This window comes from Scophthalmus maximus, chromosome 9 (assembly GCF_022379125.1).
Source record: "Scophthalmus maximus strain ysfricsl-2021 chromosome 9, ASM2237912v1, whole genome shotgun sequence".
NCBI classification, from domain to species: Eukaryota; Metazoa; Chordata; class Actinopteri; order Pleuronectiformes; family Scophthalmidae; genus Scophthalmus; species Scophthalmus maximus.
Genome location: NC_061523.1, coordinates 13,418,733 through 13,438,204, shown reverse-complemented (window position 1 = coordinate 13,438,204; position 19,472 = coordinate 13,418,733). Strand labels below are relative to the sequence as shown.

General features: G+C 42.4%; 1 protein-coding gene across 2 annotated transcripts in view; it reads left to right on the top strand.

Moving 5' to 3' along the window:
* Nucleotides 1-19,472, top strand: part of LOC118318994 (protein diaphanous homolog 1) — an 88,899-nt gene that overhangs the window by 57,815 nt on the left and 11,612 nt on the right. For both annotated transcript variants that reach the window (XM_035649020.2, XM_035649019.2), the window contains 8 exons: nt 12,771-12,869; nt 12,998-13,092; nt 13,825-13,926; nt 14,248-14,487; nt 14,836-14,965; nt 15,214-15,338; nt 15,453-15,617; nt 16,135-16,267. In XM_035649020.2, the coding sequence (XP_035504913.1) occupies nt 12,771-12,869; nt 12,998-13,092; nt 13,825-13,926; nt 14,248-14,487; nt 14,836-14,965; nt 15,214-15,338; nt 15,453-15,617; nt 16,135-16,267 (1,089 nt within the window). The remainder of the gene's footprint in view (nt 1-12,770; nt 12,870-12,997; nt 13,093-13,824; nt 13,927-14,247; nt 14,488-14,835; nt 14,966-15,213; nt 15,339-15,452; nt 15,618-16,134; nt 16,268-19,472) is intronic.

Sequence of the window (19,472 nt, the reverse complement as noted above, 5' to 3'; positions counted from 1 at the left end):
TAGTGAATGTACTGACTTAACAATCCTATTTAAGGCGGTGTGCGTCTCCCTCTTCTGCCGTCTCCCCCCACAAACAACTCAGTCCAGTCATGTTGCCTCTCCTGGTCTGTCTCTCACCTTTTTTGTTCTTTCTTTTTCACATTCGATTCACCATAATCTAATTCAGTCTATCTCCCACTTTCCAATCTTCCGTTACACCTCTCTCATCTCTCACTGTTTCTCTCCATCTCACTCTGTGTTTTTAAAGGTCAGTTTTCTTTTTCTTTTTTCTTCTTTCTCATTTCTCCCAAGGACTCTGTCTCTGGTTTTTAATTATACTCTGCGGGCCCTTTACCTTGTCCCTGTAGAAACATGCACACATGCGGATTTATGCACCTGCCCATATGCACAGTAGTGGTGTGCACTCGTGCATAATAAACAAAGTAGGCTCAGCCATTATTGCACAGCTGCAATTTAAAAGGTTATGTTTTTTTTACCTTGTTCTTTAAAAACACATCTGGTTAGAAATCGGTCATTAAAGGATTGAGGGAACTAATCATTTCATCACAGATTGATTATTGTGCCTTAATAGTGAGAGTATATTTCATCCATGCTGAGGTCTACTAAACTTGCAGGAGTTCATCATGCAACTGGACAGCAAAGGAGACAGGAGAAGGTTGTCATGGTGATAAAAATCCCTTGAGGGTATATTTCCCCCCTCATTTATTCTCTCCACAAGTCTGCGTCCTGTCCACTTGCTATATTTTTCTTGTTCTCCCCTACTCTCTCTTATTGCATCTTGTTGTCTTTGTGTGTCGCACTCTGCACTGTGTTTGTGTCTTCGTCTTCACGTCTCTCTTAGGCTGTTCCCTCTTTCTCTTAATGTCTTCTTTTGTTCCTATCTTTCCATTTGTCTCTGTTACTCTCTACTTGCTTTTGTCCCCGTGGTCCTCACCTCTTGTCCAGCCATCGAGGGAGGGAGAAGCAGAGGAAGGAAAGGAATGCTAATTTTATCACCACAGCGACAAGTGCAGAAGGAGAGATGGAAAAAGAGAGGGAGAGAAATGTCACTCGTCTGAGGAAATGAGATGGCCATAGCACTGTGTGCGTGTGAGTGTGCGCGTGTGCGCACCGTCTGAGTGACATTTTCTGTATTTTTCTTCCTCTTTGTCTCGCCCCCTGCCGAGGCAAATGTTATATATGTATATATAGGTGTGTGTTTTTGTGTACAAAGGGCAATAACTAATGTACGTGTGTCTTTGCATTTCTTTTGTTGTTGTTGTTTCTTTCTTTTCTTTTTTACCTTCCAGTACAAGGACTGCTTTCTCCTCCCCTCTTTGTTTTTCCAGTCAGTCATCTGTCTCCCTCATTTTTTTCTCCATTCCACTGCTCTCTCTTTTCAACCCTCACTCATGTCGGAAATGTAATCACGTTCGGGGGCTGTGGTGAGGGAAAGAGGGGGAGCATGGTGGTGGTGTGGGTGAAGCGAACGTGGGGAAGAGAAGGAAAAAGGCATTTGTATGTGTACCCAATTACCACTCCAGCCAGCCCAAAGTCACCTTCACAGAGAATGGACGCACGCACGCTCAAAATAGCTACTTCCATCCCGACTCCTCTGTGTGTGTATGTGTGTTGGTTACAGTGGTGATGAGGTTGACTGAATAATATCATGGCCTTCCTCTCGTCTGTCAGCTCAAGGCTTATTATGTGTGTGTGTGTCTCTGTGTGTGTGTGTGGCCTGTGTCTGATTGCACTAGCTGATTGAGTCCTAGCCTGGCAGATTTCGACCCAGGTCCTCCGCCTCTGATTAGGTGTTGTGATGTGAGAAAGAAGAGGAAATTGTGTGTGTGTGTGTGTGTGTGTGTGTGTGTGTGTGTGTGTGTGTGTGTGTGTGTGTGTGTGTGTGTGTGTGTGTGTGTGTGTGTGTGTGTGTGTGTGTGTGTGTGTGTGTGTGTGTGTGTGTGTGTGTGTGTGTGTTCTTGTGCTTCTATGTATTTTGTGTGGCAGAATTTGAGATTTGGATTTTGCAAAGTGAAGACACTATTACAAAGTGGGGAAACTAGACATTTTTTTCAGGTTTAGAACTTGGATTAATTGTTACGGATTAACTCAAGTGTATATCGATGTTTGAGGGAACAGGCTCAGGTCAGACTTGTGGTGCTGATGGTCAAACTTAGTGCTTGGGCCTGTAGACAATGAAAGTCCTTACAAGTAATGTAGTGCAAATATCTCGCTCTGTGTGTGTGTGTGTGTGCGTGTGCGTGTCCTTGTTAGCTGTGGCCTCGTTCCGCCTTGCTTCTTAATTAAGAGACCATAGGCCTCCCAGCTCTGACCGCTATCCCGCACTCCACTGGGGCAGAACAGGATGGTAACAGAAAGGGAGACGGGAAGTTAGAGGGACAAGATAGAGAAATAGTTTTTAAAAAAAGCTGTGTGAAAAAAAATATTGAATATAAAGAGTGATTTGCAAAGAAGACGGAGGGAAACTGAAAGAAGTATTGCCCTGGGAGTGAGGAGATGGAGCTGATGAGGGAGAAAGTAATAGAAAGAGAGGAAATGTGGATTTAAAGAGGAATAGTGCAGAATGATGGAATGTAAGGTTGAATTGATGCCACTCATTTCCATAGCCATCAGTGTGTGTGTGTGTGTGTGTGTGTGTGTGTGTGTGTGTGTGTGTGTGTGTGTGTGTGTGTGTGTGTGTGTGTGTGTGTGTGTGTGTGTGTGTGTGTGTGTGTGTGTGTGTGTGTGTGTGTGTGTGTGTGTGTGTGTGTGTGTGTGTGTGTGTGTGTGTGTGTGTATCAGGTGGTTATCTGTTCCACCTTATTCGTTACTCCCCATCTGTATGGGATCTTTCGCTCTGTCGCTTCCCATCTCTTGCTATCACATCTGACTAACTCTTTGGGAATGTGTGTACGCACATACAGTATCTGTGGTTAGATACATGCCTGTATATCCTTGTATGCCTGCCCGGCTATCTCTTCCATTCTCTCTCCCTCTCGTCAGCTTGTGGTGAGTGGCGAGATAGTGGGTTAAATTTTAATGGTGCTGCCATCTCTCAGTAGCTCCTCAAAGAGGGCCAATGCAGACTGACACACTCACTGAGCCATGATAAGAGACAAGGCAGAGAGAGGAGCGATAGCTCACTAGACATACATACTGATGCTAGGTTACACAGCACAAACAACAGGTAGACTACAGGAAAAAAAAACCTTTCTCGTAGTACAATATTTTTTGGGAGCATTCGATTGACTCACTCTCAGACCTTAAAGCCAAATGCTGTTATTTTACAGTTTGTGTATTATTGTCATAGTTTAAGCTAATTTGTGTTAATGAAATAAGATTGTACTCGCTACTGCCACTGTGAAGATTTTTTTTATTAATGCTCTATTTCCATATTTATTATTATTTAATCAAATTACATCCAGCGATTGAAATAGTTCAGCAGTATTATAACATAATCGCTATGATTTACATTTATTTTGCAGACACTTTTTTTCAAACATGTATGTGTTGCATGCAAAATAATCCTCAGTCAGTCTTTTCCTGAATATGCCATTCCTACCAGCAATAATTTTTATTTACAGAAGACCCAGAAAATCCCTCCACACAGTCCCTCTAGGAAAGCATTGGGTGGAGGCATCGGCGGGTCTCTGCATTGTGTGTGTGTGTGTGTGTGTGTGTGTGTGTGTGTGTGTGTGTGTGTGTGTGTGTGTGTGTGTGTGTGTGTGTGTGTGTGTGTGTGTGTGTGTGTGTGTGTGTGTGTGTGTGTGTGTGTGTGTGTGTGTGAGAGAGAGAGAGAGAGAGAATCTGCGAACATAAACATGAACGCACACTCTGTGGCTCACACAAACACGTGCCAGTCTCTGAGCCATATTTTGTGTTGTTCCTTGATTGTTTTCATTCGCCCGGCCTCACATAGCTGTCTGATTGGCAACACGTCCCCCGATGGCTCACTAAGCACATGGTGGGATTACGTGTGTACTTTTGTGTACGTGTTTTTGTTTGTGTCTTTGTGTGCCTGCATGTGTGTATTTTTGTCTAGCCCCAACTACAGCCAATTCCTGAGAGAGGCAAGCAGACAGATGTTCTAGGAGAGAACTTGCCTGTCTGTCTCTCTGTTTAAATATGTTTCTCTTGTATAGTTTATTTTTGTGGTGGTGGGTAGACACTGGAAACCTTGCAGCCCGCCAACAGATCTTTGATGAGACAAACTTTTCCCCAGGTTCCCACGAAAAGGTGGAGGTTGCCTGATCACGGTTGTCATCCCCCTCCAGCTATACCTAGTTCGACTATGATCCGGTGTTATTGATGTATTTCAAACACCTGCAGTAGTTTTCCCGAAGCATTTGCAACAAAGGAAAAGGGGTTCACACACCAATGCAAAGAAATGCTCACTGTGTTCTCAGCTGTATGGATTTCAACATCACTGTACAGGTACTTGCCGCTTTTCAAAAGATTCAAAGCTGTAATAAAATGTAAATTAAATACCCAAAAAATTCCAGTTCGAAGGAAGAGGTTTGTTTATGGAGATGACGCATGTGTTTCTATCTTGTCTGTTAATCAGCATGTGTGGCAAAGTCCTTCTTGAGGTGGGCTCTCATTCCCCTTGTCTTTCCTCTTAGTTTTTCTCCTCATCCTTGTTTATCATCCTATTTGCTCCACAGTGTCTCATCCATAATTATGCCTCCCATTGCCATTGCGCTACTCTGTTACTCCCCCTTTACCTTCCAGCATTACTCTCTCTCTCATGTCTTTTCTTCCCTGTTTACATTTTTTCCTGTCTCCTCTCTCCTCTTGGTCATGTTGGACTGAAAAAAAGCATGGTGACAAGCACCAGAAAACAGCCCTATCTCTTTGCCTCCAGCCATATACACTTTCTCAAGTGTCTGTGTATGTGTATCCTGCGAGCGATGGCTGACATTAGAAAAAGCAAAAATCCCCCCCTCCTCTCCAGCCCCCTCGTCTCTGGGTCATGCTCAAGGGTTTATTAGACCTAGCAAAACTGGCCCTCGTCATTCTCTTAAGTGTGTGCATATACGTGTGTGTGTGTGCATATACGTGTGTGTGTGTGTGTGTGTGTGTGTGTGTGTGTGTGTGTGTGTGTGTGTGTGTGTGTGTGTGTGTGTGTGTGTGTGTGTGGTGTGTGGTGTGTGTGTGTGTGTGTGTGTGTTCATGTGTGCCAATCTTTCCACCATGAGGTCAAGTCACAATTGCTAATCAGGCCTGCGAGCCTAGCCTGAAGAGACCAAGAGACGGTGGAGGGGGGCAAATGAGTTAGTGCTTTCCTTTGTCCTCATCACTGAAGCAGAGATAAAGACGAGTGAAGGGATGGATGGTTGGAGACGAGAGGACAGAAGCTGAGGGATTAACAGAGGATGAGTCTGTGCTCCAGCCCAGCGATGAGCTTTTAACTGTCCTCCATGGCATGACACCATGTAGCCCGCCATTTTTCTCTGTCCTCCTTTCATCTATTTTGCTTTGCATAAGTCAGGACTGCTTGTATTCATAAATTGCCTCTCTATTTCTTACTCATGCTCTTTTTTTGCCCTCTTCCTTTTTCTTGCTCCTTCTTGCTCCCACTAGCTCTCTGTCTGCTATCTTTCTATAAGGTAATAATGAATATTTGAAGGCTGACGGGAGCGCTTCAACCTAATCCTTTTTGCCCCGGGCAAAATATGCCTCATGGGGTGAATGTGTGTTACAGTTCATCTAACTTTTTAATTGAGATAGAAACCAAGTTTATAAGTTTTCATTTCTACCTCAGTGCTCATGTAAATGAGACTTTATGCATGGTTGTGCACATGTTCTAGAAGCGCCCAGGATGAACAGTACACTTAACTTGCAGGGAAATGTCAGTACATTTGGTAGGCAGCTAGCGCAGTGTGTAGAGAGGGGTAACATTGAACTACACAACCTGACTCCAAGCATCTGACAAGATGAAGTGTCCATGAGCAACACCTTGAATCCATTCCACCATTACCAAATTATCTATGAAAAATCTGAAGCCCCACTCTTTATTGAAGGTGAGGTGGCAGTGAAAAGTGTATTTCCTAAAGGGGATCCATTAAGTATGAAATTATTATTAGTTTTTAATTGCTACTCTTATGGGCTACATTCAATATGAGACCTTCAGGTTGTCACGTCTTCAAAGAAGACTAATCTCAACATTCAGTGTCAAACTCACACATGCATAAAGTATATTAAGTGTCTGCAAATGTCACCGCATGCCTTTAACAGCAAAGGAACAAGGATCAGGGGTGATTTATGCCAAGCATAACAGTGAGCAAGCCTGCTTAATTATGTAATTCACTCTCCTCCCCGTAGAGGGAGCACTGTGCTGTGAAGGCCAGTGCAGCGTCAAGGACATTCACACTGTGAATAACAAACACCAGAGTACCACAGAAAAACTGCTTAGATACTTGGTGAGTCACTCAGTTTGTCAGACTCTCTCTCTCTCTCTCACACACACACACACACACACACACACAAATGCTCATGCGAACACACACTGGTGGTTTGTGAGTTGAACACTAGACCTTGTCGTCTTTGTGTTCTTTCCATGTGCCACATTCAAGGCTCAGGTGTTGTGACTGTCTCAAGGTCACATCCTCATCTTCTCTGTCCTTTAAACTAACTATCTATCCCTCACTTTTATTTGCTCTCTTATGCCCTCAGTTTTCGCACCTTTATTTGCTCTTGCTCCTTTTGATTTGATTACCTTCTCTCCTTTACACTCTCCAGCTCTCCCTCGCTCCCTCTGTCTCTCCTCCTTGTAATTAGCCAGTGTAATTGCTGCAGTAAATCTTTTCTGCTGTCCCAAGGAGACTGGCTGATATAGGACTGATTTAATAAGCACACCATAGCAACTCACCTTTCCGTGCGTGCGTGCATGTGCGAGTGTGCCCCCCCCGCGTTGTGGGGGGGGGGGGTCTGGCTGTGTCCTCTGTTATTTGCTATAGGGATTTATGGGCTGTTTGTGTTGGTTTCATCAAGTGCAAATTCAAGTTCAAGGCAGTGCTGTGTAGGTGTGTCGACTGTAGTGCACCTTATCAGCAATGCAGGCAGCATACTGCGTGCGTGCGTGCGTGCGTGCATGAGTGTGTGTGTGTGTGTGTCATTCATCAGTGATGCCGTGTGCGTCATTGCTGAAGACCTTCATGGCCAGAAGAGCGGAGGGAGGTCAGAGTGGCCCTGAGAGAACAACACTCACACACACACACACACACACACACACACACACACAACACAACACAAACACACCAACTGTTTCCAAACCTCTGTCCATTCTTTCACCTTCAAACACTTCCACACACTTTTTACAGCTATGTCTCCCCATTTTTATACTGTCACATGCGCACAATCACAAACATTCAATCACGTACATTCCTCATTTCAGCTTTTATCTCTCTCTCTCTCTCTCTCAATCTCTCTCTCAGACACACACACGCACACACACACACACACACACACACACACACACACACACACACGCGCATTGGATGGTGAGTGATATGGGGTGTAAAGTAATAAATACTTAATCCAGGTGAAGGGATTTGCCATCTTGGGGCCATCTCACTGCAGTACACCGCTGTCACCAATGGAGGGCACTGTGACTCCATACATGAACTGCAACCTCATTGAAGTAACCACACTTTGTGCCTCCTGTAGTCAATATATTAAATTTAAACTAATTTACACGCTACGCTGCACTTCACTACAGAACTTTTAAAAAGAAGAAAATTAAAGATATCTCAAATTGTGAAGGTAAATGTATAAAATGTATTTTCAAAGAAGTAACATGGTAAATTAGTGTAAGAAAGAAGTTATTTCAGTTTAAAGTATACTGAAGTAGTGTGTCATCCAAATATGAACAAAGCAAATGAAAACTCCTGTTGACATCATGCCCTAACTCTGAAAATGAATGTAAATGCATTTTTAAAATATATGAGAATTATCTGAGCATTCATCCAAATAAATTTCAACAAGCAAAAAACAATCTAAACTTGTAGTGTGTTGCTCAAAGGTCTGATTAAGTACAACTAAATTCAGTAATCATGATTTGATTTTTTTATATTGTCTTTTAAAACTATGATATTATAAACCTCCATCAGTTCAGATAATTTAATTTGTAGTTACACTATTCATACACCAGGGGTGCGCAAGTGAGCACAGCTTAGCCCCGCCCACATGCCCTCCCCCTGCATCCTGGCCCTTCCCACATCCTGCCCCATCCCCCCTCCCCACTGCCCCACCCTGCCATCTGGTCCTTTTCACACGCACACACACACACACACAGTCAGGAATCCTTTCTCTCATTTCCTTTCACAGTGAAAAAAGGATGAAGGGGCTCTTTCAGACCGGAGGTTACCGTGGAAACCCCCTTATTCTTCTTCTGTCAAACACACTTACGTTGTAACACGCACACACGCACACACACACACACACACACACATTCTTATTCTGAGAGTGACTGAATGTTGGACATTTAAAGTTTAAAGGGACCAATGCTCCAGCTGTCCGTCTGTCTGCCATAGTTGTGGCCTTCTGTTTACTTTAGACAAAGAACTCCATGCCCCCCTCCCTCTCTTTCTCTTCTTCAACTCATTTTCCTTCAACTCATAAAGTTTTCTTATGAAGTTTCCCTTCAGTCTAAGATTTTAAAAGTTGGCATGAGATGTGTTTGTGTATCTGTGTGGTTCACTCTCTTGAGCAACCTCAGCAACTTTTTTTCCCAAAGAACAGCTCACCCCACAGAAAATAATGTTGAAACTTTAAACCCTCCTCCCGTCCAGTTTAGACAATCTCCAGCTCTGGAATGCTGAATGGAAAAAAAGTTAGATAGAAGTTATATAAAAAAAGATGATGCTTTTCTCCTGTCTTGCCACCAGAGGGCCCATGAAAAATCACTTTTGGCATTACTGATACACAATAGAGCACATCATCTGAAAGCTTTTAGTGAGTTAAAAATAAACTGTAGTGTTCCACAAGCAGGGAGTGGTGATGAAAACACTGCATGAAAAGAATGAAAGAGATATAATAGTGACGAGGCAATGAGAGAGAACTGAAACTATATTCTCTTGAGTTGAGGCTGTAGTTCAGAGTGGCCAAGGATGTAAGTGAAACACACATTTTTCCTCTCTGTCTTTGATTTCCTAACTTTGTTGTTCTTTTTTTCATTCTTTCCATCTGTCTTTTTTTTACTTTTCTTTCTCCAAGCCTGGCTACCCATCATCTTCCCCACCACACATTTTCTCCTTTTAAGGAGTGAGGGAACAAGAGAGGAAGAGAGGAAGGGGGGCACTCAGGTCTGCTGACTGATAAACAGACTCCTCTTTGTGCAGATAGACACACACACACACACACGCACAGATACACTTAGTTACATATTGACAGACTTCTGCATGAGCCGGCTCCTCCTGATTCTTTGTACCCTTCCCTCACCTCCTCTCCCCCTTCATCTATCCACTTTTTCACTTCCTCTTAATTAGAAACAGAAGTCACAAATTGAAGAATTTAGTTTTTCTACCATGATAGACACGTGTTTGCATGAAGAGGCACACACACACACACACACACACACACACACACACACAGACACACGCACACACTCAGACACAACCCCCCCTTTTTTCGTCATCTCTCAGTGCCAAGCAGCTGTTGGGGAGACGAGGGGGAGGTGTGTTCCAGGAAATAAGTGTGTGCGTGTGTGTGTTGGAATGGGTGGTAGTTATTTGTATCCAGAAAAGTCTCCTTCTTTGTGTAACGGTATAACAAAAAGGCAGCTTGGACGATAAAACATGTGGATGTCAGACCTCCACAAGTGTGTTCATATGTGCTTGAGTAGTTTTTGTGTGTGTGTGCGTGTCTTCTCACATTTGTGTTCTGCTTCTGTCATCTCCTCTCCTCCCCAACAATGACTAAGTGTAACGTGATGCAGTGCTCCGTAGCCTCCACCAGAGGTGCCATCGGATCACAAATGAAATGAGCCGGCTGTGCATGTGGAAACCACGGAGCAGCCATTTTACACTCTAGACACACCAGACCCCATTTTATGAATCAGCCATGATGTCAGCATAGCTAAGCCGGATATCATTGGCTAGAGCACAGATGGCACTGTAGCTATTATAGCACGGATGTACACACACACACACACACACACACACACACACACATACACATACATGCTCGCTCACCAGTTCTCCGTCTCTCTGAGTTTACACACATACCCACACACACACACACACACAGACACAGACCTAGTGACATGATGCTGCCGCTAAGTCCCAGAATGACTGGATTGTAACTTCTTGTGATTATACACTTGCCAGGTTCTACATTCATCTGTGTTGTAGCATATACACATGTTCCAGTCTCCATGTGCATGTTTGAATGTGTTGAAGGTGCTAAAGTGTTCATACTTTTACTATATATTAATTTCCCTCACTTTTATCTTTAAAGGTATTATTTCCCTCATTTCCCAGACGACACTGTCTTTATCAGTCTCCCTGTCAGTGTCTCTGTCTTTGGATGTTTATTTGTGGATGCTGGTGACTTCCTTTGAGTTTCTTCCTGACCTTTCAGCTGTGTTTATGTGTTTGTGAAAAGATATTTATGCTGTTTCCTCTCGCATGTCCTGATGGATTTTCCAACCTTGCGTGTGTGTAATGGTTTACTTCCTGCTATGGTTTCCTACTCTCTGTGGGGACTCTGGCTGGAGTGTTGGACACACAATGGTATTATTGATTCATGCTAGTGATACACACAGCTGATTACATTGATATAACAGAAATGACGTGTACGTGCGTCAGATCAGATTTCTCTAAAGTTTGAGTCAAACTTCCGACACGTTGATTCTGAGAGGGGAATTTCATGAAGCTGAAGCTGAAACTGAGTGAAACAATGGGACTTATTGAGGCCACAGTCCACTGACTGTTTGCGTGTATGTGTGTGTACTGAATGAGTGGCTAACTGGAGAGTCGTGGAGCTCATTAGGAGGCCCAGACTCGTTCACAGACTGTCCACCTGATTGACCTCTCACATGGAGACAAAGCACTGTTTGACTGGAACGTATGGAAGGATGAGCAGATGGATGAATGACTCGTTATGCTGTAGTGTCAGTCTCTGTGACAGTGTGGAAAGCACTTACAGTGTTGCTGTTTAAATGAGACTATTTTTCACTAATTTAACAAACTACAGTGGATCGCTGAAAAAGATGGTTGAATGATTGAGAGAAAAAAATTGGCTTAATGTGCAATATGGAGAGCTGGGGGTTAGGTAGATCTTTTACACAATAGGGTAGATAGTAGACATTAGTAACACAGGTGATTTAAGCAGTTTTATTAGGTATTATTATATTATATATATATTAGGTCATCACCAGGCAGTGGCAACAGCTGGGCTGCTCAGCATGCAGAGGTTTGATTTTGACTCGTAGAATTTTTTTTCTTTTGCATTTCAGATATAAAGTGATGATGAAGGTCAGCGTACTCGTACTGTATATGCTGTACCCGCTTTGTTGCTGGCTGTTTTCCAGACAGAGATTCTTGTTTCCTGCCTGTTTTTTACAAAGATAAGACGAGGAGGACAAGGCCACAGAGAGATGAGTTAAAAAACTAAAAGTCCAACATTGAGAATTAGAAAAAGCTAAACGGAGAGGAACAGAAGAGTGCAGGGGAGACAAACATATTCCATACAGACATTGTACAAGGGGGAAGAGAAATGGCTGAGGACTTAATGTGCTCTGTTTAAAGGTGTAGTTGAAGATCTGTATGATTAATTAATTAATGAATATAGTAAACATTTAAGGCTACCACTCCCAATAATGTTAATTGTAAATTAATATTAATCATTACCTATTTTTCAAATGAAAAGTTGGAAATCACAGCATATATGCATCTCTAGCTACCCCAGCCTAGATGAGTATTTCAAAATTACTTATTTAGTCTGAAAAGCATTTTATTATTAATGAAGTATCTCCACATTTGAGAAGGTATGAACAAAACCTCTTTGGTATACTGACCTTGTTAAAGTGGTGTTTCAGTTTGGTCAATGACTATTTTATTTTAGCACTAATCATGATGTAACATATTTGTGCTACATTTTCAGATGAGTGGTTCAATACCATCAATTCAGCGAACAACTGTCACATCCGCTGCTCTGCTGACCTTAGCTCTGCTGATCCTGTGTAAAGTGGGCTGTTGTGGTCAAACCCATGTGGTTGTTCATCTTTGTGTCCTAATTCTTATCTTGTGCACATTCACCCCCACGCGCTGACACGATCCTGACCTTGTCAGAGCAAGTCAATGTGAGGTGCTGCTGTCAAGTGTGTATGTGTTATAAAATGTATTGCATATTCATGTGTGTTAGCTGACCACGAACTTTAAAATGCCTTCAGCTACCAAACGTCCAACCATATTTACCAGGCTCCCACACACACACACACACACCAGGGATCTCTTTTCCAGTGTTACAGCCATTTCATAGTATTTCAGTCTCGCCTAAGGCCAATGATGAAATAGTCCTAACACCTCCAAGACACCATACAGTTGGTAAAGAATGAAAAAAGTCCAGGCTGTGTCAAGTCTGTCAGTTTTTATAGCCATCACATGGGCCCTCTATCCATCGCTCAAAACCACTTTTTTTCTGTCTCACAGAACCCACTGAATTCACTACTGTCCTTCTTTCCAACATCATTGCTATTCATATCCAGCTGTACTAGTCATCTGACATTAAGAAAATCACATATGTGTGATTTCTAACCCACCCTCCTATTTCTTTGTCCACCTCTCCAGCCAAAAAGGAGCAGGATGGTGGAGACGAGAAGAAGCAGGTGCAGAAGAAGAAAGTGAAGGAGCTAAAGGTCATTGATTCAAAGTCATCACAGAACCTCTGTAAGTCTAGACCTTATAAAAGTTTGATACATTGAGTCAACCCCTTCACTGAAATTTCAACAATGAAGCATGTTCAACTGAATCCATATTGGATATTAATATGTTCTATTAAATGTCTTTGCTTACAGCCATTTTCCTGGGATCGTTCCGCATCCCGTATGAACAGATCAAGAATGCCATCCTGGAGGTCAATGAGAACATTCTGACAGAGTCCATGGTTCAGGTATTGACCTCAGATCTGCCCCAGTGTCTGTATACAAGATTAATGAGCAGGAGAAAAGTGTATTGAGTGCATTTTGGTATAGTTTCTATTCTCTGGGAAGTTCAGGACGAGTAACATAGATTTTTTCTTTTCATGTGAAACCAAAGCTCAATATTTATGTGCTCACCTTTAGGGTCAGCCACAACTTGACTGCTCACACTGTACGTGTGAAATGTCCGTCGGCTCTTGGGGAAAGCTCCACCGAGACAGAGAAGTTTGTTTACCATAGAAGAAAAATGCTGACATATGGACTCACACACACACACTATATTTCCAATAAACATTATAATGTATGACATTTAAACAATAACCCTTCAGCAGGTACCATCATATCATCACCCTAAACTCAAAAAAATAACTCTAAACAAAAACAGGCTTAAATCGTACAGTGTATGCCCGGCTTAATGCGCTTTGACTTTGTGAGTATACAGACAACAGTATTTAAATTGTTTTGCGTTAATGAAGTGGTGACAGAGATAAGTTAATTAATAATGCTCGGTATTCATATTCCAACAAATGCAATTGTGTGTTACCAGCACTTTCAGAGTTGACAAGTATGTGTCTTCTTTCTAGGGTCAATGAAAATCTGTGTATGTTATGTACACCCTTATGTTGTTAAAAGAGTAGTTTGTGCCACATACGTGTTTCCATATCCTGTAAGTCATTCATATTTTCTCCTTTGTTACCATCTAGAACCTGATCAAACAACTGCCAGCAGCAGACCAGTTGAGTGTCCTGGGAGAGATGAAGGATGAATATGATGACTTGGCTGAGGCCGAACAGTTTGGAGTAGTGGTGAGGAGTGACACACACATACACGCACAATGTTAAAACACACACAGCCAAACTGAATTTTCTTTCTTTTTTTTTCATTCTTTTATCAATTGTTATATTTTTACTTCCCAGCTGACTTGAACATGACTTACCACAAACATAGCAGGGAAATCAGTGTGATGACAAATGAGGCATACAAAATTTTTAAATTGTGAGATGGAGTCATGCTGTTGTCACCATATCAAAACACCGCTTGTTGAACACTGACTGCTTTGTTCAAATGTAGAAGATGTAGGTAATGGATGTCATCCCCCTTATCTCTCTCTTTGTCTCTCTGTGCAGATGTCCACCGTGAAGCGACTGATGCCACGGCTTCAGGCCATCCTGTTCAAGCTGCAGTTTGAGGAGCAGCTGAACAACATCAAGCCAGATGTGGTGTCGGTGACGGCAGCCTGCGAGGAGCTCAGGCAAAGCCAGAACTTCTCCACGCTGCTGCAGATCATCCTTCTTGTTGGGAACTATATGAATGCAGGCTCTCGAAATGGAAAGGCATTCGGTTTCTCCATATCATACCTGTGCAAGGTATAAATAATGATGTGTAGACACAGACACAATGAAAACTGGCCTTTAGTCTAATTCATTGTATAGTCCCCCGGAGGTCAAGTGTGGACATGCCATATTATTCTATTCAATACAGTTCAATAATGAAATGTAGACAATAACATTCAAGGTTTTCCCCCTATGCCTTTTTTAATATTATCTAGTTATGTATAATATATAACACCGATATATTCTGTAACTTAAACGTGTGGAATTTTGGAAATGTAAAACTCTAACATCCATTACCACGTAACTGCTTCGTGCAGAAATTGAATAACTTTTGATTGCCTTCTCAGTCAACTCTTTTTCATCAATCCTTCTTCCAATCAGCTACGTGACACCAAGTCTGCTGATCTGAAGCAGACGCTGCTCCACTTCCTCGCCGATGTTTGCCAGGAGCAGTATCCTGATATCATGAGCTTTCCAGATGAGCTCATCCATGTGGAAAAGGCCAGCAGAGGTACATAGGACACCTAACTGACCTCTGTTCATTTATTTTCCTACTGTATCTTCTATTATTACAACAGCTCATGCTCATTTCTCACTTTGTATGTGACACTGCATACTGATCTGGGTGGGCCTTCCCTTATTAGCAACAGCACTTTTAGTCAAATGACAAGAAAACATATGTTATGTCCATGTATGTGGATGGAGCCACAGCGTTAGGGTACTCTGCGTCATTAACATTTCCCTCATTTCCGTCAAAAGTTTCTGCAGAGACAATTCAGAAGAACCTAGAACTGATGGGCCGGCAGATCAAGAACATTGAGAAGGATCTGGAAACTTTTCCTCCTCCACAAAATGACAAGGACCTGTTTGCTGAAAAGATGTCCATATCCTCTTATTCAGTTACATATTTGATATCTGTTTATAAAAAAATACATTCAGTCATAACTTTTTATTTTGAAGTCCTAATGGTTCTTTGTTCCTTAACCCAGTGTCTCCACAAGTTTGTGGTCAGTGCCCATGAGCAGCATGAGAAGCTCGATCTGATGCACAAGAATATGGAGAAGCAGTATGCTGACCTGGGTGACTACTTTGTCTTTGACCCAAGAAAAATGTCTGTAGAGGAATTCTATGGCGACCTCAACAACTTTAAAAACATGTTCCAGGTGCGTGAGTATTTTTGCATGTGAATGAACCAACTCATGCCTCATATCATTCAAAATGGGGGAGGTGTGGTTTTCAGTCTGTCCTGACCTCGCTCTAAAAAAACATTGTTATGCAGACAATACACAGACAAAAAAAAGTTGATGAAAGAGTGGAGGATGAAATATAATGTCAAACCCGGATGGGAGAAAAACGATAGCCTGTGCACCTGTTTGTATTGACATAATAATGGAAGAGAGTGACCATTATATTGTCAGTTTATACATCAGCTGTAAATGTGCCATTTGGGACGGCTCTTGCAGGAAGTAACTAGTTTTACCAGTTATCATGGATAACTGCCATCCACTGTTTTTGAAGTTTTGTTTACATAGAAAGACGTCCAACAGATCCATCTAACATATGTCCTTTCAAATGTATGTATAAAGAGTCATTCATTTACTTAATCCACGCCACACTTAATTTATATTTGCCCACACACCATCTGATATTTTCTCCCTCTCTCTTACTCCCCCCCAACAGCAAGCGGTGAAGGAGAATCAGAAGAGGAAGGAGGCTGAAGAGAAGATCAAGAGGGCCAAGCTGGCCAGGGAGAAGGCAGAGAAGGAGAAGGAGGAGAAACAGAAAAGGAACCAGCTCCCTGACATCAACACAGGTCACAATTGCGGCATCATATTTCTTTACCTGCGTGTGACTGGAAGAAAGAGAAACACACACTCTACGACTTTCATTTCGTATTTCCCTCAGACTCCAGTTGGGGGCAGTCAGAGTCCACACTTTTGTGGAATATTTGTGTGTCTGTGTGTATGTATGAGAGAGAATGAAAGAGCAATCCATTAGTATTTATAGACCGGAGATAATCTAATGTTGATGACCCGTGTTTTGAAGTAAGCAAGTAACAACAAAACTCCTCATAAAGTGAGGACAAGCGGGACGTTGAGTATAGAAGGAACTCCTGACCTCTTTTCACTCCTGATGAAAGGGGGATTTTCATATTCAGAGAACTGAAAGGAAGCCTGAATCTCTTTATCACAGAAAAACATGTTTCTTCCCCTCTATGCGATGCTGTTATACTATGAAAAGTGCCCGCGGTACATTGTCCCGTGTAACAGACACACATTCTCACACTCTCATCCCTGCACACACAGTCAAAACTCAAATCCTCCCTTGCAGACACACATTTATGCTCAGGCACTTTTTCCCCTTCTCTCAGATTGTGACCTAGTTTCTGTACATTCCTCCTTTCTTTGGCTCCAGTCGGGCTCTCCTGGGACTCGACAGTCAAAATGTGCTCCAGCCCCAAAGCTCTCTTAGTTTCTGTATGTATGTTTGACAAAATGACTCAAAGAAAATGACTTTTTCTTTTCAGATTTGCTTTGTGTTTGAGAAACCTTGTGTTGGCCAAAGTGTGTGTGTTCAGAGTGTGTATCTGTGTGTCTGTTTTGTGGACCTCTTTTAATGAAAGTCTTTCTGGCCTTTCCCCAATGTCCATGTTCCAGCTGGCTTCTCCTCTCCTCTCTTTCTTACTTTTGTTCCATCACTCCTTCTTTTATTTTCCCTTTTCCTCCCTCTCTGTCTGTCGTTCATTTAAATGGCACTTAAAGACACAGCACTCCACTCTGAATATTTTGTTTCAATGTTGTTGTAGAGGTTTTTTGATAGAAATTAAAATAGTCAAATTTCATGTTCAGTCTCTAGAGGCATGCACGAATGGAACATAATCGTGCTTCAAAGGTGTGTGTGTGTGTGTGTGTGTGTGTGTGTGCGTGCGTGCGTGCGTGTGTGTGTGTGTGTGTGTGAGAGAGAAGGAGATCATTTACATACAGGTGGTATATTTGACTGCCCCTGTTGCCTTGAGTCATTCAACACCCCCCCCCCCCCCCATGAATTTAAACCACATAGCATACACACCTGTTCTTTGTTTTCTGTTTGTTTATAACCCTCATACTCACTGGCCTTTTTACACGATGGTTGTTTTCAGCCACCAGTCTTTTGCATGCGGACATTTTCCTGGTTCCTTTTTTTTTCTATCACCCTCTAACTCCACTCACATACCCTTGTTATCTCACAAATTCTTAGAATGTGTCAGCATAATGTCCCAGTTGTCGGTAAAACCCTGCAAGGTCAGTGTCTGTTTGCAGTTTGTGGCCTTGTCATTCCTCCGAGAGTCAGACACACAGACGCTCACTCTGCGGGGCCTCACATGTGCTAAGCATGTGATGATGGTTATTGTGAATAAATCATCCTCCTGTTATTCTTTGAAGATTGTTCTTTATCTTTTGAGAATGTGTTCAATAAGAGAATTTACTTGCATTGTTTGCCTCTTGTGAAACACAGAAGTTACGGATTCAGTATACCAGACAGATAGATGCCACACCCAAAAATCTACGTTCACCATCTGTGGTTTGAGGGAGCTCTTTGCTCAAATTTGATCTGATTATTGCTTTAATTAGAAAGTAATGAAAAATCTATTCCTGCTTGTCATATATTTTTTTCTTGGACGTATGCCAAAGCTGCTTTAAGACCCGACTATTCCTTACTTCCGCAGCTAGGTGTCAGTACTGTCTGTAAAAGATTGTGTGAGGCTGTATCTTTGTTGCAGGGGGTGTGTGCGTGGTTTACCCACCCATACTGCTGCAGGTATGGGAACTGCCACCAGGAGTGCTTGTGCTCCACTCAGAGAGCAAGTGAGGGAGTTGTGTGGGGGAGGGTAAAGGGAAGGAGGAGAGTAGGGCAGCAGATGCTCTCTTGGAGATTAGACTGTGTTGTTGTCTGCTAGAAAAGAGGGTTAGAGGAGGGAGAGGAGAAAGGCTCCGGGGTTAGAGAAGTAGTCAGATGGGATAAGCCGGGCCCTGATGTCTCACTCCAGGTGACTGTGAAGGAGCAGCACAACCATGACACATTAGGAAAATCTCTCCCAGACTCATTTGAACACTGTCTTTACTTCTCATACACTTTACATTGTCCTCTGTTTTTAATACAGTCCCTATTGTTTTTTTCCACATCTCTTCTCTGTAAATGTCTTTATTCATTCTCTGCTATTGTGTGAACAACCTTTAGGGGTGCTAATGCTCCACACAACATGCTGTCCTCTCTCTCTCTCGCTGTCTCTGTGAGTGTGGATCGGCTCCAAAGAGATATCTTCAACAGCTCATCATCTAATGCTATTACACTAATTAATCTGCCTTATGTTCTTTTATGCTTTAGGCATACCTTGCTGTTTGTGTCATGAACTGTGTTGTAGTGTGCGTGCGTACGTGTGTGCTTGTGCTGCATTGTTGTACTCAGCCTGACTTCCTACGTTTTTGTAGTCAGTCTAATCCTGATTTTGTTTTATTATGGCTGTGGCTCAAGAGGTAGAGTAGGTCATCCACCAACCCGAAGGTCAGCTGTTCGATCCCAGATTTCCCCCAGTTCGCATGCCAATGTGATAGAAAAAGAGCACAGTACTTAGTAGTGCTGTATGAATGTGTGCTGTAAAGTGCTTTGAGTGGTCTAGAGGACTAGAAAAGTGCTAAATCAATACAGTCCTTTTACCAATAAAATTTTATAAACCTTAAACCTCATTACAACAGGAAAATCATGCGAATTAACACATGATTATCAACAAGTGACTGCACTCATCAAGTGCTTATATGGACCTACTGTATGTGTCTGAAATAAAGATTAATAATTATAAGTCCCCCCCAAATACTGTTAAACTTCAACTCATAAATGGCTTCTTCAAATAGTGTTGCCTCAACTACATTAACAAAATAGAGCTGTATGTATAAAGTGGGAGAGGACACAGGCCCCAGGACTTTCTAGTTTCAGTTGTGAGTTCACTCGGTCAACAATAAGCCTGTTTTACACACAACCAG